Raw genomic sequence first — 25,608 nt, forward strand, 5'->3', positions numbered from 1 at the left:
CAATGCAGACTGGAGAAGCCTAGGGGTGGCTGTCATGCAGACCAGCTAGCATCAGCTCTAAGGAAAATGACCTGTCAGCATAGCAACAACATTTTCTCCCACCCTTAAAGCCCTCCACCCCAGGCCTGACACTCACCCTCCTCTGGGTCCAGCAGTGAGGACAGGGCTGGAGTGAGAGGGGCTGTTACTCTTAGATGACAATGCACGAGGGGCTGGCATCCTCTGCTCCCCTACACTTGCTATGGGACTTTAGAAATTTGCAATTCCCCTTGTGCTGCATGAGAAGCAAAAAGGAAACAAAGAGAGTGAAAAAACCTTCCGTCTCACTATTCCCTAGCCAGCAAAATGAAATTTTCATGCATAATGAGGCTTTGATCAAGTTGGTCACTGAGCCAATTTGCTATTGATTTAAAGAGTCCTCTCTGCTAGCAAACAGGCATAAAGAACCAGATTTTTAAAAGATCTAATAGAAAATTATATTTGGTTATTGGGCATCTATACACAAACAGATTCATTTTCCATTTAACTGCTCTTTGTAGTTTGCTGCCTGAGAATTCTGGGTATGTCTTTTTCCTGTGAAAGTCATTCTGCATCGTTGGTACACATCCTAAAGCCGTAATATTCTGTTTATATCTTTCTAATCACTTGCCATAAAATTATTATGTTGCCATTACCTTTTTTTATTGTTTGACCTAATTTTTTTACAAGTCCTAGAAAACACTATTTTCTAAAGCCAGGGAGTGGCTGCAGACAAATGAAAAGTAAACAAAATGAAGCTAAAGGAAGCTGTCAGTCTGTGCTGAATCTATTTTCTAATTTAGTATTGTTTTGACTTTGACAAATTAATGATCAGTGAAGGAAAAATACAGCCAGTCTTACAGCTATGAATTCCAGTATTTCAGTGGGAATTTAAAGGGAAGTGAGGAAGATGAGATGATTTCTCTGTGTCAGGTTGTATCCCTAGCAGGGAGACTGGCAAGGGCATGGAGTTGTCCAACTGCCCCCTAGAACACCTCCAGGAGGGGAAAGCACTGCCTTTTGAGAAAGCATAATTCAGTCCTTTCTCCCTTTTTATTGAGGAGGGCAAGGAGGTTACTAGCCAGCCTGCAGCACCTGCGGGCAAGCAGGGAATAGAGTGCCATGCTGTCATCTATTCCCTACAGATTTGTCTCCCAATAAAGTCATGTGGCACACAGTGCCCATTTGCCCACTCAATTTGAACTGCATACCCACACTACCAAGGGAAGTGATGCATGTTATCAGTCAAATATAACAAGTGCTGTTCTGTCTGATGGGGTACGTTGTATGTCATGACATGGTAATGTCATGGCGTCCATTTTTGGTAATTGGGCAAGATTTTCTGTCATTATCCCTGATATCTGCCAGTCAGTGACAGTCTTGAGGAAAGGTTCACTCAGTTCACTCAGATTAAGTGTATCCCAAAGGTATGAACATCCAGTAACTCACTGGTATCACATGCAATGTGACTTTTAGCAAACATCTTGCACTTAATTTTCTTTGCTCTAAAAATTATGTATATTTAAGCAAAACATATATATTTTTACCTGTGTCCTTTTTATTTCCCACATTATTAGAGCAACTTTAATCTTATATTTCGAAGAAAAACTGGTTATGCATCAAACAGCAGCATGAAAAGAGCGATACAATCTAGACATGGATCCACAGACCTCAACATCAAAATAAAAGTCATGTGCAAAACATACTCTTGGCTTTCTACACAAAAGCCACAACTAAGGCTAATACCTCTCTCCTTGTAGGATCTACCTAGTGGCTGTGATATCTCCATTCAATCGGACTGGGCAGGAAATCCCAGAGTCCTGGAGGGATGTGTCTGCCCCATCTCATCCATGAGTCATCCAGGATGAACGGGTCACAATGGCAAAAGTTCATGCTTCCCCATTATGTTCCCACACAAAAATCTCTGAGTGAAGGCCCTGAGGCACACGGCTCCCAGGCGCAGCCCCCAGCAGGATGACACCTGTTCCATCACCACCTCAGCTGCATTTCCCACCCCTCTCTCTGCCCTGGCTGCCTCCCAGCCCCAAACCAACCCGGGACTGCACAGCACCACCCTTTTCCGCCACAACCCACAAGCACCATTGACCACCTACGTTTACAGGATAAGAGTCTGTGGCTTCACCACCAAAACCCAACAGGAAGACACCTCACTTTCCTGCACCGTTGCACCGGGTGAATTGGGGCTGGAGGAAGTGAGTGATGGTGGCTGGGGATGGCCACTCGTGGTGATGCCTTGGAGGAGCTGGTGTGTGTGAGCTATGCCCAGAGCAGCTGATCCCGGTGTGCAGGAACACTGCCCATCTGGCGGTGGGCAAAACAGGCTGGGTGCAGATCTGGCTGCCTGCACACGGCCTAAGGGGCTGATGGTGGAAAGCGATGCCCTCAGTCAGTCTCTCAAAATAATGGCAAAAAACCAGAAACAGCAGACGGGACGGAACTGAGGGCAACAAAGGGATGTAAAGAGAGGAGGGGAGCGTGGTGCTGAATGACTCAGTTATGTTTTAAATGTCTTTTTTTTGCAGTTTGCCTTGTTGGAATGCACAATCCATTGGCCGTTACTGAATGCAATTCTCTGCTCACAGTGTTGCAACTTGTATGTGAATTTTAATCCTGAAACAATTCTTGTGCAGGGAGAGGGAGGGAGCTGATAATTTGGATTGTATTGCTAATATATTTAATAAAATTAATATAAAGTAACACCACAGAGTTTTACTGAAAGAACTTCTAAACTGAATGAGAAATAGGAAAGCAACAGGAGAAGGAACTGTGTATGCTCAGTTATTCTCAAAGCAGTGCAACAGAAAGATGCTGAGCTTCAACCACTACATTTCAGTTTTGTATTCTGTGCAGTTTGGGTTGTTTCTTCTCACTTCTCTGGTTATGAGGGTCCCATTTTACCAATAACAGTGGGGAGTTTTGAGGAAATGTTGACTGTAGAAAAGACTATTTTTTATGGATAAAATCATGTGACATAAGCATACAGGCACACGTGCACATATAAACAAATTTTCAGATTTGGAGATGTAAATCCAGCAGGTGACTGCTATCTTCTGTGCTATGGATATCCCAATAAAACATATCAAGCAGCAGAAGAAATGGAACAGTATTACAGGTAAAAATTATATTAATGGTCTAAATTCTCAGGAAAAGCCACAGAAGTAAAAGCTTGAAGCTTGGAAATGGAATTTTAAAAGGTATTTTATGGACATACAGCTCCTCTCCTATTCAAAGTCTTATAGTCTTTTGAAGAACCCCAGTCTCAATTCCAGGGTCCTCTCCAAAAAGCCATTACAAGTATTGCTCAGTTTTAACACTGCTCATAAAGCTCTATAATGGGTCTGGGATCCCGATTTAGAGGCCTTAATTTCACATTCTTCCTACTGTATGGACATCTCAAGAGTCCTAGCACCAATCAAAGAACAAGAGGAGACACATGAACTTAGATGGACGTTATAACCTCTGAATGTGGGCCCTGTCAGTGATCATTACTTGACTGAAGTATTGTTTTAACAGTGAACTGACATCTCTGGATGCAAACAAGACACATCTCAAAAGACCACTATTTGTCAAGGCAAAGTTTTTTTTATATGGCTCACTACAGAGAAAATCAGCATTACAGTCTTAATCCTGAACTATTTGACTCCTGCAATTTTCATAAAGCATGCAATTAAAAGGATTGGATGTGATCTGCCAGGGTAGATAATATACAGATACCTGCCACAGCAACCAGATGGATGCCAGCTGTCTCTGCCAGCACTGCTTTCTAAAGGATTATCCCTATCCTTGAGTAGAACACATTAACATGCTTTCACTTCATCAGATCAAAAAGCTCTCTCTCAGCAGGTACTTAATGCAGAAGAGACAGTTTCATTGAGAGAATGTCCTCCAGTTTCACCTGCCAGTATCTTTCAATGATTTGAAAGTCATGTCATCTTTAGATTTGCAGTCTGGACAGTGCTGAATACTAAAGCTTGGTCCAGCAAATGCATACACCCACACTGAGCTTGATCATCAAATATGAGCAGTCAAGGCAACTCAATTGACTTAACTATGGTTATACTTTTCTCCATGTACAGATTATAGAGCTCAGCAGAGAGGACTGAAACCTAAGGGAGCAGCATATTAGTATCCAAGAACACATGTCCACTGCATCCAGAAATCCCTCTAGTACTTATTTCCCCTCTTTCCTCTATCTTACAGTGTAGGGAACAGCCAGGGAACATATTCCAATATTTTTTTGCAAATTAGAGCCTCGTCCTATTTCCTTTGAAGCTGGCTAGCAGAAGGCTGCTGGTTTCAATTGGAGGATAATTCATTTTTGTGAATAAGGAAAAGCAGTTATGTAAAATAATACTGTCAGAAATGAAGAATTCCCTAGTGGTGTCTATAAACTCAAAGAATTGAAATTCTTACCAAATGTTTATCTCAGAAACAATGAAGCACTACATGTTTTACACAGACTTGCTAAAAATTGAAAGAAAACATCTCTGTATGTTGGTGATACATTCAAACATATGTACACTTCTATATTTATAGAATTTCAATTATCATTGCTATTACACATGAGCACAGAGAGTTTCTTTTGTCCAGTTTCAATTTACATATCTAATTTGCTCAATGCCCACTGGCTTCACATTTAAGAGCATGAAAATTTAAAAGGAAAAGTGGTATTTCTTATGTTACATAGTACCTGTGCTTATTGCATTACAAAATCAACAGTTTTAATTTTGGAGTTTCTGGTAATTTATTATGCTATCTCTCCAATCACAATCCAATATATAGCAATGATTTATGACATATTTCCTTGAAACTGATGATTTCCATGAAAATTATGATGTATGCTTCCAAGCAGCTAGAAGGGACCACTCTTGGGGATATTAACAATGCTCATGAGTACAACATAATGAAACCTCTTTTCATCATGGGCATTCATGCTTTTCTGCTACTCAAGAGGTATAAAGGACCTGAATACAGGCTACACTGAGTTTCAGCCTGAAGGGAGCTTCCAGACTGTGTGACAACCATAACTGGAGGCTTCCCTCCCTGCTGCCTCTGGGAGGCCCCAGCCAGTCCTGAGCTGCTCCTGCAGCACCTTCAGCTGGCACAAGTCAGAGCAGGACTCGGGCTGCTCCCCTCTTTGGTGGGACTAGGGCTTGCACTGGACATGCAAAACCACCAGGCAGTTGTCACTGTCATCATGACAGACTGCTGCACCCCTGGCACCCAGCAAGACCAGGACTCTTATTTAATCTACTTAAGTGAAGTTGCACAGAGGTGAACACACACCAGGACAATTTTTCACTTCTCCTGGCAGTCAAGGGCACCCTTCATGTTCCCTGTGCTGCCAGCCCCTCTTCTAGGTTCCTCCTGTCTCTTTCTACTGCTGCATTCCCACCCCTGTACCAGTCCTTTCAGCAGGTCTGTCCCGCATTCCCACACATGGATGTCTCTTGAGGCAATGTGAGAAGCACAAATGTGAGAAGAGCTACATAAGTGGGTTTCAAACTGGGGATATGGAAGTCAGCCAGGGCAGTAGCAGATGTCCCTCTGTCCATCTCCTGCATGTTCAGGTAGCCCAGGCATTGCATATTCTGTGCCAGAGGGGGGGAATGCAACAGCACTTCAGAGAACAAAAACAACAAAAACCTCCAAGCTACAAATGTAATCTTGCTTCTTACAAAGAGAATACCACAGAATTTTTGTGCTTTCTACATTTAAGACAAAGGAAGGGGCTACAGGAAGAAAATGTCTGCTTTTTTTTTTTTTTAATGGTAACAGAGTGAAGCTTCCCTTACCTTTCCTGCTTTGGAATAGCCACTTTCTGGTTCATTCTGTGAAAGAGATGTTAAATTCCATGCTCCCAGACTTCAATCAATATCAGGCTTCCAAAGATCAAGAAGCTTGCACAAATGTTTCTTCTGAATGCTGCAGGAATCTTTCTGTCTTTTTCAATCCTTGTGGCATGGCGCTGGCTCCTGCCAGGAACAGGGTACTGCACTAGGCAGACTTGCCTTGAGCCAGCTGGACACTTTTGCTGCCCTAAAATGAAGGTGTAGTGATGTAATTACAGAGAAACTTCTGTTTTCAAATTCAAGTCAGAGAAGCTAAGGCTGTAACCTCAGGGTAGAGTGTTCATGGTCTCAGAAAGAAACCTTGAAGAAATCCAGCTTTACACACAGGCCCAGTGAGTTAGAGAAACCAAACAAGCACCCTCACCAAAGCCAGTGCCTGGGTATCACACCATCACGTTGACACTCCAGAGTTAGTTGCCTTTGACAGACCTGAGCCTTTGCAGGAGCCAGCCAGTAAAACTGTCTGAGCACAGCTTCTGTGCTAACACTCCTCCAGCAAACCAGAGGGATGGGGCTATTGACTCCTGAAATTCCGTGTCTTGATATTGCTGTGAGCACAAAGTGGAAGCCAAGGTTTCAAAAGGTCTGTGTGTTATTTTTGCAGAGCAGACAACCCCAGCTGTAATCTGCGCCTTAAGAACAGTCAGTGGGGAGGAGACACTGAACCAGGGCTCTCACTTGAAAGCCTTTGTGTTGTTCCAGAAAACTGGCCATAGTGGAGAATTCCAGAATGATTCCATCCCATGTAAATTTCCCATTTCTGCTACAAGCGACCATCTGCCTTCTCTGGCCATGCACTCGGGGATGGCTTCTTTTCTAAAGGGGACATCTGATTCATCTTAACCTTGGTAAAATTTGTATATCGGTGTTGGTTTAAGTTTTCAAGCTGTCTTTGAAAGAAATAACCCTTACTTTAAAATGAAGCGTAAAACTGACGCATTCTTTGCATTTCAAAGATCCCGAAAGCAGACACGAAGTGTTCCTCAGCTCTTGGCACAGATTTGCAAGTGAACCACAGCAGGACTGGGCCCAGGAAGGTTTCTCACCGGCAAAAACCTTGCGGCGCAGGCAAATAGCGCCTGCCCATGCCAAGGACAGGCGGCACCTGGGTGTGCCCGAGTTTTTCTGCCAGCTCCAGCAACATAGAAGCCCTACAGGAAACCCTCCCCCGCTTGGTGAATGGTGTAAATTAGACGTTTTCTGGAAAAGACTTCCAGACCTGTATTTGGTGTAGACTTTTTCGACCCCCTGCCCGTCGTCCCTGCAGGTCCACACACCAGACCCGCGGGGCCGCGGCCAGTGCTGCGCCTCGCCTCAGCCCGGCCCTGCGGGGCCCTCGGACTCAGCCGGGGGCCGTGGCGGCGCGGGGCTCGGCCCTGCTGAGACGCCTTCCAGCGGCCCAGGAGAGCCGCGGCGGATCCTCCGTGCCCTCGGCGCACAAAGCAGCGCCCGTAACAGCCAGCCCCGCCGCTACCACCCCCACCACACTCGCAGCTCTCGGGGCGGGCCGGGCGAAGGGGCCGCCCCACCCCGGTGCCGCCGCCGGGGCGGGCGGCGGGGAAGGGGCGGAGAGCGGGGGCGCCGCCACCGCCCCCTGGCCCGCCCCGCCCGCCGCGCCCCATGGTGCCGGCGCGGGCGCGGGCTCGGGGCCGAGGCAGAGGCAGAGGCGGCAAGGCCGGTGGGGCACTCATACCGCGCCCTGCGCCGCCGGGCATGGAAGGTGCTGAGGCGGCCGCCTGCGGCAGCAGCAGCCCCAGCCCCAGCCCCACGCAGCTCCGCTGCTCCTCCTGCAGCCCCGGCCCACTCAGCGGCGAGGTGGCAGCGGCGGCGGCCATGGAGGGGCCGGTCCGGGCGGCTCCGTCCTCGGAGGTAACGGCGGCGAGGAAGCAGCAGGGGGTGAAACGGCATCACCACAAGCACAACCTGAAGCATCGCTACGAGCTGCAGGAGACCTTGGGCAAAGGCACCTATGGCAAAGTCAAGCGGGCCATCGAGAGGTTCTCTGGCAGGGTGGTAAGGCAACAGAGCGGCTTCTCTCTGCCTCTTTCTCTTATATATACTCATATATACAGGTATATATAAGATCATATTCCAATGCCGATTTCGGAACAGAACCAGCTGGTTGCATCCCCTTAGGAGCCCCGTGCTGTGTACGGGGCTGGCGGGTGGTGCCGAGGCGGGGACCCGCTCGACATCCCACCCGTGCCTGCGGTCCGCGGCTTTGTTCAGAGTGCCAATCCTGCAGAGAGATTTTTCATCTGAGAAGGGTGGTAGAGACACTGTAGTAGCGCATTGGTACATTTTGGAGGGATGTGTTATTATTGGAAAATTAGAGTGACTTTTTTTTTTTCTATTTTTTTTTTCCACATGCACGTCCACTGTAAATAGTTTTTTGCCCAGTGGAAATTCACGTTTTGGAGAAACCTGTTACATCCCCTGGCTAACCAGCACTGCTCACAAAGTACTGTCAGAAGGGAAAACGTTTGCTTCTCTGCTTAAAAATGCTATGATTCACTTATACTTTTGTGAGCTGAACTTTGCTGACACCTAAAAAATTGCAGGGACTGCAGCCCACCCCATTGGTTATTATGATCCATTTCACCTCACAGTAGTGCCGGCTGGCTTGAGACTTCAAGCAGCCCGGGGATTGTCCAGCAATAACTCAGCTTCAGCATTTCCTCAGTGGTGCAGTGCTCCGGCCAGGCACAGAAATGCAATTGAAGCAATGTACACGTTAGTCAGAATTATTGTCATTATTCCTTCCCAGAAATACGTAACTATAGAGACGGGCATTGTTGTGATAAAGAAATAAGGTGTTTTCTACAGAGGTCTTTGTCCTGAAGTGCGCTATATGAGTTTTCACTAGACTTCATCTAAAAGCAAGGCATTTCCCTGGTGATGTTACATTTACCTTTCCCTTTTGGTTGCTGGGGAGCTCAGCATGCACCCAGAGGCAGAAGGATCTGTAAAACAGAAAATGAAATTTCAGATGCTATGACTTTAATAAGCAACACTTTGCAACTGAATATATTTGTGTCGACAGTGGAAATGAGAATTCCAGCCAAGTTGTAGAGTCATATCATATATGCTTTCAGTTTATTAGCTCATTTGGAGGCTGGCTAAAAAGAAACCAGAGATGGACATCTCTGCACATGCTCACTCTAAGTCCATGATTTTTAACGTTTGCTGTCTTGGCTGTTTTACGATTTCAGGCTAACAAAAGCTTCAGGGCTATATTATATGCTAACTATTATTTTTTAAGTAGATTAGTTTTGAGTTACATTATAAAATGCAGTAAATAAGCAAGTAAGTTGAAAACATCTCTTTTCAAGGAGTTGAGAAATTAACAAAAAAAGGGTGGCAGTAATGTACCATGAGATTTGGTTTAGGAAAGAGCTCTCAGAGGAAGGGATGTAGAGTAGATAGATGTGTGTCTCATCTAACTTAACAACACACTAGGTCTTTCCATATTTTGCTAACTGTCAAGCTCTTCAGCTGTGCAGTAAAAGGATACTTTGATGTTATGGTCTGAACTGAATTTATATGGCTAATGCCATTTTGAAATGGAGAGAGCGAAAATCAGAATACCTATGCAATTTTAAATGCAATAAAAATATAACATTCGCTTTATCAGCTGGTATGTAGAAACTGAACAAGTCCTTACCAAGGTGTGAATTTTTTTACTGGAGCAATGCAAGCCTTGGCATGTGGCACTTCATAATTATTAACTAGTCTGCAGGTGAGCTCTGGTGTAACGTGTCCATTTGCACTGTAACATCTGTGAGTGTATGTAAAATATCCACAGTTTGTCTGCTTGCAGAATAAAAGCTAGTCATCAGGAATCCAACCAGATCTTGGTGAATGGAAAATGCTTCTTGTTTTCTGACAGTTCCCTTGTCTTGTTGCTACTGATTCCTGTGAACACTGATTGCTTTGCATGGGTGAGATAAGAGAACTGATGGGAGATGACTGATCAGAGAGGGGCTGTTTTTCTTTGCATTCTCCACCCCTCTTTCTCTTCCCTTTCCTCTTCTCAGTTCTTATTAGGGACAGTGTTTGCGTTATCCATGAGCAGGTTGGACCAGATGCTGCTGTGTCCAGTAGGGGATGCCATGTGGCCAGCACTGTCTGTTGCATCACGACCAATGCCAATCCTATTGCAACCAGCAGCAAGAGTCCTAAGGGTGCTCTTGTCCAAGCTGTTTGCTTCCTACTCTGTTACTGGTTTGGCTGATCATCGCTTTCTTTACTCAGTGGTAAGCAGGTATTTGAAGTTGAATGGTAACAGATTGCAAAGCTGGACCTTGTGTTCCCATTCATCAGTCTTGTTTGAGCAATTCTCCTGTTTAGCCTTTCCACTTCTCTTGTCAGTCAAGAATTTCTTTAGCTGTATGGAATTTAATAAAAAGGTTTAGCATGATTAGCCAGGCTTTTAATATGAAGCACAAACTTAGGATTTGTTGTCATCTGTATAAACAGAGCTCGGAAATGAAATAAACTGTCAGGTTTGGGTAAATAAAGTAAAACCAAGGTGAGAAGACAGTTCAGTGCAAAGTACAGATGTGCTTTAATGCTCTGCCATTGGAAATAGCAGGATTTCTGTTGACTTAAGTGAAAATAGTATTTGGCAGGTGTTAATAGGTTACAGGTTTATTCAAATTGTTATTCCTCTTAACTTCAACTTTGTTGTCTTTCCTTGTAACGCAGTGGGACGTGATCATGAAGTTTCCTGCCATAAAGCTCCAGGGTAGATTGTATGATACATTTGGTTTGTTTTTGGTTACAACTTAGTCGAATTTGTGCATTAGTTACCACAGTGACTACAGACAGTAGCATGCTGCATGGAGCAGTTAAATTATAGCCCAGTATATGATGTATGAGGTGCCTAATTTTGTCAGCAAGGTTTCTTCATTAGTGCTGTCTCCGTATACACAGTTGTAACTTAGGACATTTTGAATTAAGGCACCTGTTAGCAAGTGTAAGGATGAAGACATGGTATCTCAAGACTGTGAAGTAAAACTCATGTTTCTGTGGGTATTTTTTCCACTTGTCATCTTGAACATGTTAAACCAAAGAACGGAACTTTTGTTAGTGTTATGTATTCAATGTTTGTTAGCCAAGAAATCCACAATTACGCTTATTTCAGCCTTATTTAAGGTATGTATTGACCACCTCTGGCTGATTCTGTGCATGGTGCATGAAGATGGTAAATGCTGCTGGATTCTTCTTTGAGTAAATTATTCAACTGGAGTAAATAGTCATTAGAATGCAAATTTGGATAACAGATAACTGTTTTCTGTTTGCCGTTTGCAAAAGCCAGGAAGTTTGTTTCCTTTTCTCTCCCTAGGCTGCAGCTTGGGAGGTGATGGGGAGTAGCTGCAGGAGCCTGCTTCCCCTCCTCCTTCATCTGCCTCTTTCTGCCTGAGCCACGACATCTTTTCTTCCTCCTCACCAGCAGGTGGAGGAAGCACTATTCTCCTCCAGCTGTTCCTCCAGAAAGTTAATTATTTTGGGAATTGATGACAAGCAGCAGCCCAACATGAAGAACAGGCACGTGGTGCATATTTGGACAGGCATGTTTATGTGTGGTGGCTGCTGTATGTTATTTATCTCTTTTACATAATAAGTGCAGGTAGTAGGATGTTGCCAACTAAAATTGGTTTCTGGATCAAAATCTTGTAAAAACGGTCAAACTTTAAAGCAACCAAATTTTTTATTTACAACTGCAGTGCAAATCTTTGCTTTGAAATTGGTCTTCTTCTTGATGAGTTTGAAGGGTTGCACAGGGTCTTTGAGACCTGGAACAGCAACAGATTATGTTGGAGGACTTTTGCTTTGCTGATTGTATTTCTCCATATCACAACAAAATCAAAACGTGAATATCAACAATGATGGCTCTGTCATGTCAGTAATTAAGGCCTTGTTGGCCATACAACTGTTTCTTTGGAGTGTGGTTTTTAAGGGTTCCTTATAACAAGATAAAAGTTTGCTTATGGGTCACTGAGGGCAGTGAAAGCCAGGTGAAACATTTGTTCTCTCACCTGTGCTGCCAACCTCACAGAAAATGGGAATATCCCTCTGATGCATGTGATTGTTTTGTCTTTAATAATATATTTTCATTTTTTCCCCTGAGAATTTCTTCGGTTAGCACTTGGGTCACTGCTTCATATTGATTTTTATCTTGATTGCTTGGTGTACATCTTCTGCAATATAATGTCCAAATCTGACACAGGATCTGTTTATTTCTTTTGAGGTTCTTTGTTGCTCTTACTAAGACATCTTCCTTTGTGGCAGACACAGGAATAAGTATCTACACAATGCTGATGTGATGTGAAGTGTCTGTACAGTACTTCGCCTAGCAGGTTCCTGATTTGTGAGTGTGGCTTCCACAGCTCTAATAATAAACTTCAATTATAGTAACAATAGCTTGTATTACTACTCCATTTTATACATGAGAAATTAAAAACTTGACAATTAAAGCCAAAATCAGTAGAAGTTTCAGCTAGTTTTCAGAGCACAACCAAGTACCTGATTTGTCCAGATGTGTAGACTATGTAACGTCAGGGTCCTGTGGATGACACCTTCCTCTTGCAGCACTCAGCCTGTCCTGCCTCCTGGCCTCTCTCTTTACCCTGGGCTTTTGTCCTTGTGTGACATCCAGCTTCGGTCTCCATTCCTGGCCCTTTTGTACTCCGCTGCCTCCCACTTTGTTGTGTGTGCCAGCGCAATGACCCGCACAGGGTGTGCGGCTTTGCTCCCTGCTCCCAAGCTGGCAGCTGCCAGCAGGATCTGTGCAGCCTGTGGTGGCTGCTGCGGGTTCCTCTCCTGCCACACTCACATGGGGTCAGAGCTTCTTCAGGGCAAAAGGGATTCTTGCAAAACACGTGACCTAGAACTTATGCATGTATGTACATATTTATTTATTTATTTAAGATGTTCAAACTGAGTTCCTTGAGGGACTTGTAATGTGACTAAATCTGGACAGTGTTTTCATGGTGCTGAAGGCGTGTTAGTGAAACCTGGGTCATCCTCTGCATGCATGGAAATTCTAGATCTGGAATGACTAGAAGTTGGAAAGAGTATATAGACTTGAAAATAGTTTTGCTGTTAATTTGTTATTTGTTCCACCCTTAACTATTAGATGTGTTCCGAGATTGTGGTTTAAAAAAAAGCAGCAAATGGAAAGAAAACCACTGGAATTATTCTAATGTAATTCACAGTGAATGTTGTGGGCTTTATTACCATGGGCATTACTACCTGGTTGTATCAAATTGCTGCAGTCTTTGTATAAACACTTGGATAATTGAAATGCCAAAGAAGACCTTAACATTAAGAGGTGCAGACAGAAATAACTGATTACAGCATGAAGGTCATCAGGAGAAAGGCACTAGAACAGATTACTTGTTTTCTGCACTGAGAATTTCTGTTGGAGAAGCAGATTTGTTCAGGGAAGTATGGGACAGTGGTATGAAAGTCTGAATTAATGACTAGCCAGTAAGGGGTCTGAATATATTCATTTGTCAAGTCTTTTACTAAATTAAAGAACAGCATGTTCTTTGAGCTTTGAGTAAAGATCAAGTGATATTTTTCTCAATGATGTTGCACTTCCTTACAGGTGAAGGAGATTAAGTTTCCAAAAGACTGTTGCCTTATTTTTTTCTCCTGCATTGGATGAAACAATTTTGGGCCGATAATTAACTTCCCTGTGTCTCAGTGTATTCCTTTCCGGAAGGCTTAATATGGGAAAGTAAGACAAATGAACAGGGCACATTTTGGCTTGATGCATACATAGTGTGATTCCCTCTACATGTGAAATTTCACAACAGAATTTGAGCCAATGTTTTTAATGCAGCTTTCAGCTAAAAACACTATAAAATGTCTAAGTGTTTTTACAAATGGCTTCACAGCACCAGTTGCTAGATAACACAAGAGAATGAAAATTGCTTGAACAAAGTCTTTCATTAGATATTGCTAAAATGTACTGCATTTTTAAGTGGCATGTGTTCTAAAAATTATTATTATTTTTCTGGAACCACAGTGTGGATTTGCCATGTGGAGACAGTTTTTGTGTATATTTTAGTTCAGGGTCATACATGTTGAATAAAACGTGTGGAATGTGCAGTTCTTGTGAACAATTGTTTATTCTTTACAGAACTGTAATTGTAGTTAGTCTGTGTTTTGTCTAGTAAATACATAACTGGAGAGTCTCAGCTGGAGTAGGGAACTGGGAGGAGGCACATGGTGGCCACAGCAGTGCCAAGGAAGAATGACAAATGTGTGGGTTGAAAACCAGCTCTGGATATATCAGCCCTGAACACCAGCAGGTGAACATGTGTATAGCCATGATTATCCAAATGTAGAGCCTATGGAAACTGGTTGATGACATTTGGTTTGACATGGGCATCTGCCTAGTTCTAGTCTCTCTCTCCTGTATGCACTAATGTACTCTCTATCTACATGAACTGGGATGCTGATGTCAAAGCACTTCCTCTTGCTTGCAGCTGTGTTCCTCTCTGCAGGACACTGTTCTCCTTACTGAGGTCTTGTATGTTTTCCTCTAAAAAGTGGGACTAAACAATGTATTCTGCCACAGCTCTGAACGATTCTCTGAAGCCAGAGGTGCAGGTTTGCCTCCAGGCTTGGGGAGGTATAGGAGCTCACAGCATGGATAGCAAAAGCCATTGGTGGCTCCTTAGTGTGCTGGCCAGAGCCTTCGCAGCTCCTGACCTAGGTTAGGCTGGAGGCTGCAACCAGTCCCCATCCTCGGATGTTCTGTGTTGACAGTTTGCACACCACCAGTGATGGGAACGTTGGCATGGGAATCTCTGACCTACAAGAGCATGTCCTTCTTGCCTCCTCCATAAGGTAGGATTTGTCCCTAAATTTCCCAGATGTGCACCAGACACTTTATAGAAAAACCTCTTGTCATTAGCACTGATGGGTCAATGTACTTAAGATAGTTGATATGTTAGAGGAAATGTCTCAGATAAAAAGGTCTCCAACTAAATATGTAAATTATATTTGTCAGTGTTTCCCTCAAATATCTTCCAGCAGATTTGAGTACCATGTGTGTCCATTTAATAAACTAAAAGTAATTTCCACTTTGCTAGATATATGGGGAATAGCTGGGGAGGGTGGGGAGCAAACTATAAAGCAAGGTAAAAACTGCATATGTGTGTTGTTATATTTGATGACCAATTCATTAAAGCCATAAGTGCGTCCCGGCTTTCAATAGTGTTCTCCTACTGTTGCTTCCTGTACTCCCTGGCTACAAAATCAGTCTCTGTGGCTCTCATTTGTCTTACCCACATGAAAGACTTTGAGCATCTGCAAGTTATGATTTGAGAAGTATCTGCTTTTAAACAGAATATATTTTATCACTGTGTCTTCACAGGCAGCATAGTACGTTGTATAAATTAGGGGATCCTAGACCTTTGAACACTCGAAGGCTGGGTGAGGTACTCCGTGTGTATACTGTGTCTGGCCATACCTCTCAAACATCCTGGACCCACACCAAAAATGCCAGATGTTTAGTAGACGCAGAGGCCCTCCTGTAACCTTTGCTGTGTGCTGCAAAGCATGGAGGGGGCAAGATTGTTACCATACCTCGATCTTCCATGGTTCTTGTACTCTTATTTGAGCTCCGTAATTTCTCTATTTTCAACTACAGACCATGGGCCAATCCTCAATTCAGTCTGTTGAGCTATTGCATGGTGTAAGCTCATTGTGTCCCTCAGCTCTCCAAAGATGGATGGAACTTCCTTAGCTGTGATGGTTTATCAGCCATCAGTCCTTAAAGCTGCCATTGATCCATGATGGGTCTTGCTCAAATATGGACTTTTCCAGGCTCTATGCTTACCAATGTAGGAGATAATAAAATACTTTATTGGGTGGTTCCTTTCACTTGAAAAAAACCCAGTCAGAGAGCAGCTGTGGGACAAGGGGTTAGCATGGCTGGCCTGTGTGAAACCATCCTGGCCAGTTGTAGGTGAATGCGAAAATCACAAAATAAATGCAGGTGTTGTTTTTTTATAAGTATTAAGAAAACTGCCGCTGAGATTGCTGAGCTTAACATGCTCATAATGTAACTGTTAATTTCTGGATTCCTCCTCAGCCTTCCCTTCTCACTGTCAGCATTTCCCACTTTACCTCACCACATCTTCAGCATGGTGCCTGAGAGCACTTGCTACTGGGTCCCTCAGACACCAGTCTGGTGAAGGGAAGGGTCTGCTGCGCCTTGTGTGGGGCTGGCTGCCTCTGTGATGAAGCGCAGAGGTGTTTGGCAGGCTGTGCTTCCCCTGTTACTGCGCCTTCCTGGGGAACATTGGTGAGCCCAGAGCCCCTTGGTGACTCTGGCACAGCAGCCACATGTGGGATGACTTAAGGCCGGAGCAGTGTCTTTGTTCTGAGGTCTCGCAGCTTGAGGGATTTGCAATTATCTTAATGTCTGGCTGGGCCGTGGAGCTGAGTCAGCATGCTTGGCCTTGAGCAGCACTGCTTCAGAATAAAGACACTAGTTAAGGGACATTAGGCTTAAAAAATAATAATTTATTGTTCCTGTGAAAAGATACTAAGTTCAGGGACTAAATTTAGGTATTCCTTGGTAGATCAGAAAAATTGGGGTCCTGCTGTTGATGGAGATCTCAAAGCCTTCATATCATGTTTCCTGTACACAACAAGGCATTTGATCTTTGCTGGTATTTCTATTCTCTATTAAATGCCTGATGGTGAAAGATATCTCCTTTTATTTGAGGTACAAGTGTTACTGTAAAAACGAGTGTGAATATTTTTTTGACCACAAATAAGGATTGGGTAGAAATACTTTTTTGAGCTGTGTGGTAACTAAGCAAATGTGTTTTTTTGTTATATGGTGCTTTGTTGTTGGCACAAAAAAGTTAAGTCCTTTGCACACAAGTCTGATAGAGGAAGACAGCAAGTCATTTGTTAAAGAAATAGCTTCCAAGGCACGTGTTCAGAGCTGTCACTTATTTGCATATTTTTGCCTTTCTGCACAAATCAAATATTATGGCTTCCCCAGCAGAGTGCAGCTCAGGAAGGAGGAGCAAAGGTGCCTGGAGATGCCTGGGGACAGCTGGCACAGTGGATTCTGCAGGGCAGAGGTGACAGCTTTTGTTTTGGTGTGAGGAAATAAAATAGCCATTGGGAGGAGAAGAGGGGAGAGTGCAACCTTCCCATTTGGTATGTGCTCTAATGCCATGGAACGTGGCCTGGAACATGGAAAATTCCTGTAAATACCTGCTGGAGGCAATGAAGGCTTAGGTGACTTGTGTAGGGATGTAACTGAGAGTTGTTCACATTGGCCTCTTGGGAAGATACCTTTTTGATAAGGACTATACATGAGCAATAGCATCCTTCATGCTATTTCCTTTGTCATGTTTTTATTCTCTTCAGGCCACCAAAATGAGGTGAAACAATTAAATGGTGATATGTGGGTTTAAGCTCCAATTCTTGTAGGAGCCAGCTGTTACAGCCATGCTTTGGGCTTCCAGGAGAGTGAGTGGTTTCTCTGAGGTTCATCCAGAAAGTCTGTGGTAGAGCCTTCAGGAGAGAGCTGAGGTCTACCACAGTTCCAGCACTGTGCTGAGCCATTCCTCGTGTGGGTATAGCCATCTTAGCAAAATGGCTCTTGAAATGAATGTCCTCTTCCATGGCTTCAGTCACACTTTGAAGAGATGGTGCCAATTTTTCAAAAGCCCAGCATCTCTTGTGCCTTGGAGACAACTCATCACTGTTGACCACCACCTAATACAACTCGGTCACCAATGTGTCAGCACAGCCTGGGAGGAATGAGGGCCTTTAGGCTGGACTGTGCAGTGCACCCAGGCCAGAGACTAGCCGTCCTTTTCAACCACAGGGTTTGTTTCTGTGTACAGTTTGAGGGTTTTCTACCCGTGTTTCAGTAAAGCAAAGTATTCCTCCATTCTGTCTGGCATTTTATGATGTAAATGAGGTCTAAGAGAACCTGTGATAGGCCTCATTTTGGGTTATGCATTGCTCACAAGGGATTCATCAGAGAGAAGGATTTCATGCTGTACTTCCACCTCCTTCAATCCTTTCTTAGATGAAAGGAAAACTCTGCAACTGCGAATGTAGCTGGTTATCATTATTGAATGTCATTACTCACTCACTCTGAGCTTAAACCAAAAAAACTGCATGCCCTGTGATGTACGTGGGTAAAATGCCACTCTCAGTTGCGTTAACACTTGTAAGCTGAAGAGTAGAGTTTGGCCCTTTGTTTCAATTGAAATATTTGTTTAATACAGGCAAGGACTAACAATGCACTTGAAAGCTATTTGTGTTATTGTCTGTAGAGCAGAGCTTGTATTTTATGAACTGGCTGATCATAAAGACAGCATAAATCATGTAAAGCATTCTCATTTGCCTTTTCTTTCTTTCTCTTTTTTTATTTTTGCAGATGGGGCTTGTAGAGTAGAGTTGCAGTCAAATGTCTGCTCCAGGATATTTAGTTGAACTGTGCAAGTCCATTAAACAAATGTAATGGATTTTTGGAAAGAAGAATGTTTAAAACCAAATGTTTTACATAGAGAACATCTGGTTAGTTCTGGATGTTTGTATGTAGAACACATCAGACAGCAGCCATAGTGAGTTCATCTGGGAGGTTGCCTGGGATGTAGTTGTAGGATATGACAGTTCAGTTGTTATGGGGAATAATTCCTATGAAGTATTGCCATAAACTGAATGTCTGGCACAAACAGCTGTATCTTTATCTTGTGTTTGGCACACCCAAGTTATTCTCTTATTTGCCCAGCAAAACTCTAGACGGTTTTTTAATAACCCAGTAGAAGCTGGCACCTCAGAGCTGTATTAAAGCATGCCCAAGGAGGGGAAATGAAGCTTACTCTGTGTCCAGGGAAGCACTGTGGATTTCTGCAGTGGGTGAATGCAGTATGTGCAAATCGTTTGTGGGGCTGAGTTGGAAATGATCAGTGTTCCACTGGTGTTGTGTGGTGTGGCTTTGAGCAATGTGAATATGCAAAACTGGTGAAATGCATGTAATTAGCCTGACATTAGATTTTATTAGGGCTACTGGAAGAACTTTAACCTGGGTAAATTAATAAGTCCGCTTTTATTTCGCAGCATTGGAAATAATATATTTCTAGGAAATGTAGAAAAATATCTTATTTGGGAGTTGGTTCTTAAATTATTTCTGCAGTTTAACTGAGGAATGCGTGGTTCAAGTGAGATTAAAGTTGTAGTTTCCAGAGCAGCAATGCAGCTTCCCCTTTCAGGATTGTTTAGCTAAATATTTAAACAAATTAGGTTAGGCAGTCTCTTGGTCCAGTCCCTTGTGGACAGCAATTCACATTGTGCAGCACTGCTTTAATAGTCCTACTTTGTCTGACATGATTTGTGGTATTTGCTGAGATGAGTTTCTGGACCGAGCAGCATGAAAGGGAATTGCTCCTCGCTCTGAGGAAGGGGGTATGTCCAAGTGTGTGCGAAGGTCACTTGGCATGGTGAAGTGGGAAGCTTGGGCTGCTGTTGTTACACTACCTAACAGCTTAGCTTCTGGCAAGGGGATCCCAGAAACACGAGTTTTAGTTCTGTCTTGTTCAACTGACTCCAGCCAAAACACATGCCAAAAAAGGTGTTTGTGCATGTTGAAGGAGGTGACAGTCCTGGAGCTCGTAGGGTCTGGGGGAGTTCTTAGGCCAAAGTTTTCCATCCTGAAAAATAATTGCGTTGCGCTTTTTCCCCTCCAAAGTTAAAGTCTCTTCATAACTTCTTAAAACAACTGCCTGCAGTTGTGAACTCTTCTATCAGGGAAAGCTGGAATTATGCATTTAAGGCTGCACAATTGCTAGATCACCAGCCACTTAATTGTAGGAAAGTGTAATTCGTTCCTCACCCTCTCACATCCATTCCAAGCCCAACTGGCTGCAGGGAGCAAGAATGTTCCCATTCCTGTTTTACTCTCTCTCCTGAGCCATTAGGGTGGCCTTGGTAATTTACTTTCAATAAATAGAAGGGAACAACAGGAGGTTCCTCTGCCTTCAGGGGTGTAAATCTTTCTCAGAAATCAGAGATGGATGGGGTAGAAATCTTAGCAAACTCCTTTCCTCCTGCTGTAGTAATTCCAGCGCATTCCATCATAAATTCTAAGATGGTCCCATCCCAGAAGGGACCATTAAATAGGTAATGTCCAGGCAGAACAATGTAATACTGAAGCAGTATGTTAACAAAAACAAATTTAATATTGCAAAGCGATCTGTAAGCCCTGGAGCAAAATAATCTGTGTGAGGCTTTGATACATGATTGCCAGTCTTTTTGTATTCCGAGAGTATTTTTCCAGATAGGATATGGGTTTATGGTTTGTTAGATTGCCACCAGGAAGTGATGTTTATATTTTGATCCACTTTAGATCAGTTTAGTAAAGTATACTAGATACAGGAGCTTCTGATATTGCCATGTCATTAATTCTTCCAATTGTGCTGTTTAAACACATCTGTGCACCCTCCACCATATAATTCTGTGTCCCACCATGTTTGCACAATGAATCCTTGTTCATCAATGTAAATAAAAAAGACTAAAGTCTATAAATTCAGCTTTAAAAGTCTTTTTACACTTAAAAATTCCAGTCTGTTAATTAGGAGTTTCAGGTGGTCAAACTGTATGGTTTTTGGTTTTAATGAGTGTTGTGGTGCATGAAAGTACAGATGTTTCTTTTTAAAAAGACTCTTCCCAAGTTTTTTCCTTGTATCATTGTAATTCTCTTGGTGAAACAGCACTTCCCTTTTTTCTCTAAAGGATTGTAGGACCGGAGAGCAAAATCAAAAGATCCCCACAATACCAGCTAACTTCACACTTGTGGTGGAAGAGCCATTGTAAAGATTTGCAAAGCTCTCAGTGGTTCTGAAGTTTCTCTGAACTCACAGATGCTTCAGTGAATAAAAGAGAATAATCCAAGTTACATTTATTTATTCACAACTTTCTCAAGTAGAATGTGCCAATAAATGAAAATGTGCTGTGAGGTGGCTTCTTGGGAAAAAACTGGTTCTAAGAGTTCAAACAATGTCCAATTTAATGTGTTTAATGTGAATTACAGCCTTTCAGTCATGTAGTACCTTTTGCCTAAACCTATAAAATCACTTTAGAGACTCTGGTAACTGCTGGGGTTACCATTATTTAGCAGCACATTGGAACAGTTTGCAGCAGTTGCTTAGAGGGTGTGAATAACCCCATTTCCAATTTAAATTATATTGGAGGAATTACAGGAGTCATTTTCAAACTGGAACTAGGACTTTATACCTGTCTTCTTAACAAAGTCATAAAGAGCTTTTTTTATAACTTTTTTTTATAGCCAAGATCTTGATTTTATGTTTCATCCCCAAATTGATGCCTTGAACAGTGTGCACTCCTACTTTGGAGGATTACTTCAGTGTGGTTCACTGGTTATTCACAAAAAAAACCAACATCGAATTAAAGTTCCTCTCTGCTGCCTCAGGTTAGCATTTTGCATTACATCAGCTGCTGTGGTAGCTGTGAGATCAAGCCCCAAAATTACTGTGAAAGCTATCATCCAGGTTTTGGGGATTGGATCTGTAATACCCATGTAACATTGAGAACAGTGAACTTGGGACTTGTGAATTCTTTCAGTCCTTTTTATCCTGACTTGCCAGTAATTTAATTAGTGCTAAACAGTCTGCACACAGACTTGCGGAAGTTAAAAGATTGACTGACAGAAGATTCTCTTTCAGTGACTTTTCATCTTTTGCTTATGTGCTGGAGCTGTGCTGTGTTTGGAAGTTGATCAATAATGATTGCACAATTTTAACCTCGTTTAAACTATGATGTAAACAGACATGATAGAAACAGATGCTACCATGTTTTTTCCTACTTAAAAGTGAAGTCAGCTTTTTTTTCTGTTTTTTTCCCCCCTCCTTTTTTCTCCCTTTTTGGTTCCAACAAAATTGTAACCTGGAAGAAAAGCAATTAGACTTTGTGAAATCCCAACTCAGTGTAGCATTTGGCTTTGGTAAATGTGGAAGCCAAAAATAAACGTCTGCTTGGTAATTTCACTAGAAGTTAACTGTAAATGCAGTTTTCATCTTTTGAGTGAATGTGGCATTTGGTGCTGGTTAACATCTGTTAAGGAGCATGATCATACTTGAGGCTGTAAAGCTTTTTTTTTCTTTTTTAATTACAGTTATGAACATCCATTGCCTTGGGGAAACCCCCTACCCCAGTTTCTATCCAGACCTAATTTCTTATGTGCCAAAGCATGAACTTTTCTTGAAAGTTTGAAAGTAGTTGGATAGGATATTTGTAAGTTATTAGACATTGGAAAGGAGATGGCACTTCCATCAATCTGTGCATGATATGGAGTTACATTTAGAAGTGAATTAGAGAAAATGTAAGCAGTCCCACTCTTTTCTCCAGGAGGGTAAAGTCTGCACATGACAGGGACTCTCCCAGGATGCCAGACCAGCCTTGGGCTCCAGTCCTGACAGGACACAGCTGCAAACATCTTTAATAACCTGCTCACGTAAGATCTCTGCTTTTCAACAAATCTTCTGCAACCTCTGCTTCTACCACAGCAAATTTGTTGTTCTGTGGGTTAGGGAGGATTAAAGTGAATGCAGATTTGTGGTAGCATGCTATTGGGACAGTGGGGAGGGGTGAGAAGGGGCAACTTGAGGTGTCACTAAGGGAAACACATCATTATTGCTAGGGGTGGTGGCTATTTGAAGGATCTTTCTTCTAGAACTGAACAGTCCTATGACTTGGGACTTCAGTAATGTGGTGTAAAAATCTTTTGGGAAGGGAGAAGTTTTTTGGTATATTTCTGACATACATTACTTGAGGCAAGGATTTTCAGCATTAAATGAAGAAAGCTCTGCCAGCAAAATTTGTCAGAGAATGCATGGTGTGCCAGGCTTTTTAGACATAGCTGAGAGTAGTGGGTACCAGACAATGAAGGGATGCAAATTTTCCAGTTAGGCAGTAGTTACTCAGGAAATGTGCTCACAAATCCTGATAACAAGCACCGTATGCAGGGGTGAGGAAAGAAGTGGAGGAACGGTGTTGTATGTTCCTCCTGGCACCCACTTTATATATGAACAGTATAAATGTGTTCGTCTGATAACTTCTACTGTTCATAAAAACTTGATTCCACAAACATCTTTCTCTGTGAATAAGGGGGGAACTAGAGAGAATATGTAATCCCCTTGCTGAGTGTTAGTGAATAGCTAATTCCTCTTCTCCACTTAGTGAATCATCGTTTATGATATGATAGCAGCAACTATATCCAGCAGAACCAGAAAAATTAAACCCGAGGTAATCAGGAAAATTAAACCTGAGGTAATCTTACCTTCATTCTCCCAGAGACAGTGGCACATTGTGCCTCAGCTTATGCAAATAGAATTTTTACTTAACATTTATCACACTGACTCGGGACTTCTAGTGCCTTGGCACAAGAGTGAGTTTCTTTACAAGTAGTGACATCAGCTTTGGTTTTAGAAATATAATCTGTCTGGCACATTGTGAAGAGGGGAATGAAACAGGGAGATGCTGATGTCTGCTGTATGCTGTTACCATGCAGAATGAAGCAGCTGTAAAAAATACCTTTATGTCCCACAAGCACATGGACCTGAGAGATGCATTGAGGCACGTGCATCATTGCCCTTTATGTGTGCAGCTGCTGGCTGGCAACAACAATAACAATGTTTTGTTCTTGGTAACATCCATGACATGAACAAACATGTGATGGAACAAAGTAATGAGCAGAAGCTGAGATTTAAATCAGCAAAGGCTCACTTGGGTGCAGATGGCACCGGTTACTGCTTTGAGCAACTCTCCTGATTACTGCATAGTTTGCCAGTGTATCAAACAATAGAGTTGGGTTGCTGATAAATAATTAATAAGGATTTTGTTGAATGCTTGTCTCCCAGGCAGTATCACCATGGAGATGATCTGGCTTTTAGGATGTGAAAACTAACAATCTCTGAAACAATGACATTGTGTCAACCTTACTCTTTCGCTGAAAGGGAGAGCTCTGAGAGATGCATTAGCAGATTGCACAACACCAGGCACTAATTTTGCTTACATTCACAGTGGCCTTTTGTCAACTTTTCAGTGACTGCGTGAAATGTTTTCTATGACCGTGCAGAAGCTTGTTCTTAGAATTACATGTCCTGCATGATGCTCTTTAATACTGCATCTGGCCCAGGGCTGGAATTTCAAGATAACGTTTTTTCAGCAAATGGACACAGCAAAAGTATAATCATGGAAGGAGGCTTACAAAAACAAGTCCTCATAAGCGTACTTTTTCAGAACTCTTTGGATGCTTCATTTCCCCATATCTGTCCATGGTGCCTGGAAGGTCCAGAGGCCAATTCAACAGTTATTCAGCCCGCCCCCCGCCTTTCCTTTTTCTCCTTTATGCAACCTCTGGAAGTGCCATTTCAATGCAACTGCATTATCAGCAATTCGCCTCCTTATCATTTGATTGCAGCCACCTCAGGGATCACATAATTTTGTAGCTTTGTTTCTTTTCCTCTTGAGTTGGTGATGGCAGAGACTCCCGTGGAAAAAACATTCTACGGTGCCAGACGTTATTCTTTCTTACTTGGCTCTGTGGAGCTGGAGAAAGAACAATGTACCTTTTCTCTCCCCACCCCCGAACATCCTCTGCTCTCCCTCTCTCTTCCTCCCCTGGCTGATCAACCTATTCTTTACATCCACACCCCCGTTGGTACTTGGCACATTGCACTTCCCACCTTCAAATCTCAAAGAAAGGAAGCAGAGCTGTGAAACTGGCTGGGCTCACCCACTTCTCATTGCTGGGTGGGGATGGATTCAGTTCACAGCTTTCAGAAAGGAGAGCTTTATGTGTATTTAACCTTCCCCTCCCTCTTCACCCAAAGAAAATATTTTTTCGTAATTTTCTTTAAGCGTCTTTTCTGACATATTGCTCAGTGGCAACAAGCTGGTTTCCCTTTCTCAGGGAACTTCGCTCTCTGTCCTGATGGTGGTTTTTTGACTCTCCATAATAGTATTGCTAGAGCCCATTGGAATTTGTTAGAGCATGGGTGGTATGTACGAGTCCTGGAACCAGCTTAAAAGTCACAGTGTCCCTCAGTGGAAAAAACCAGTTCATATCTCACTATGGTCCTAAAAATAGCCTTGAAAGATAATAGAGTGGAAGATTGTTTTCAGTGGGTCTGAATGTACTGCATGCAGAAATTGCTGGGGAAGGGTCAGTGGTTTGTGGCAGTTAAGTAGTCAGGCTCAGCTTCAGCACTTACCAGCTTCAGAATCTGTGACTCTGCACTGTGGCTAGTTCTACCTTAATTTATATTCTTACAACTCAGCTGGAAATGAGGCAAACTTAGGTTCATTAGACTAAAACAAACACATGAACCAACTTCCTCAAATCAAGTGAAACAGATTTTCACTTTGATGAAAACACAGCTTTTTTTTTTGCTTGGCTGTAAATGATGATGCCAGCAGAGACTCAGCAGACATGGAGATTTGATATGGAAATGGACATCTACTGCCATGCCCTTTGCCAGATGTTTAGACTTAGAGATACTTTTTTGTACACAGTGGTCTTGATCAGTATCTGTAAAAATTAATTCTAGCCATTTTGCTCTGCTTAGCAGCCAAGAAGCTTGAAAAGGAAGAAAGACATTTCTCTCCCAGATATGACTGAATGGACAGAAACCTTTGCAAC

General features: G+C 42.8%; 1 protein-coding gene across 1 annotated transcript in view; it reads left to right on the forward strand.

The window, feature by feature from the left end:
• Positions 1–7,503: 7,503 nt before the first annotated feature.
• Positions 7,504–25,608, forward strand: part of NUAK1 (NUAK family kinase 1) — a 47,051-nt gene continuing 28,946 nt past the window's right edge. The window contains exon 1 of the mRNA XM_030238270.2: positions 7,504–7,904. Within this exon, the coding sequence (XP_030094130.2) occupies positions 7,512–7,904 (393 nt within the window). The 5' untranslated portion in view covers positions 7,504–7,511. The remainder of the gene's footprint in view (positions 7,905–25,608) is intronic.

The sequence above is a fragment of the Serinus canaria genome, chromosome 1A (genome assembly GCF_022539315.1).
Source record: "Serinus canaria isolate serCan28SL12 chromosome 1A, serCan2020, whole genome shotgun sequence".
Lineage (NCBI taxonomy): Eukaryota > Metazoa > Chordata > Aves > Passeriformes > Fringillidae > Serinus > Serinus canaria.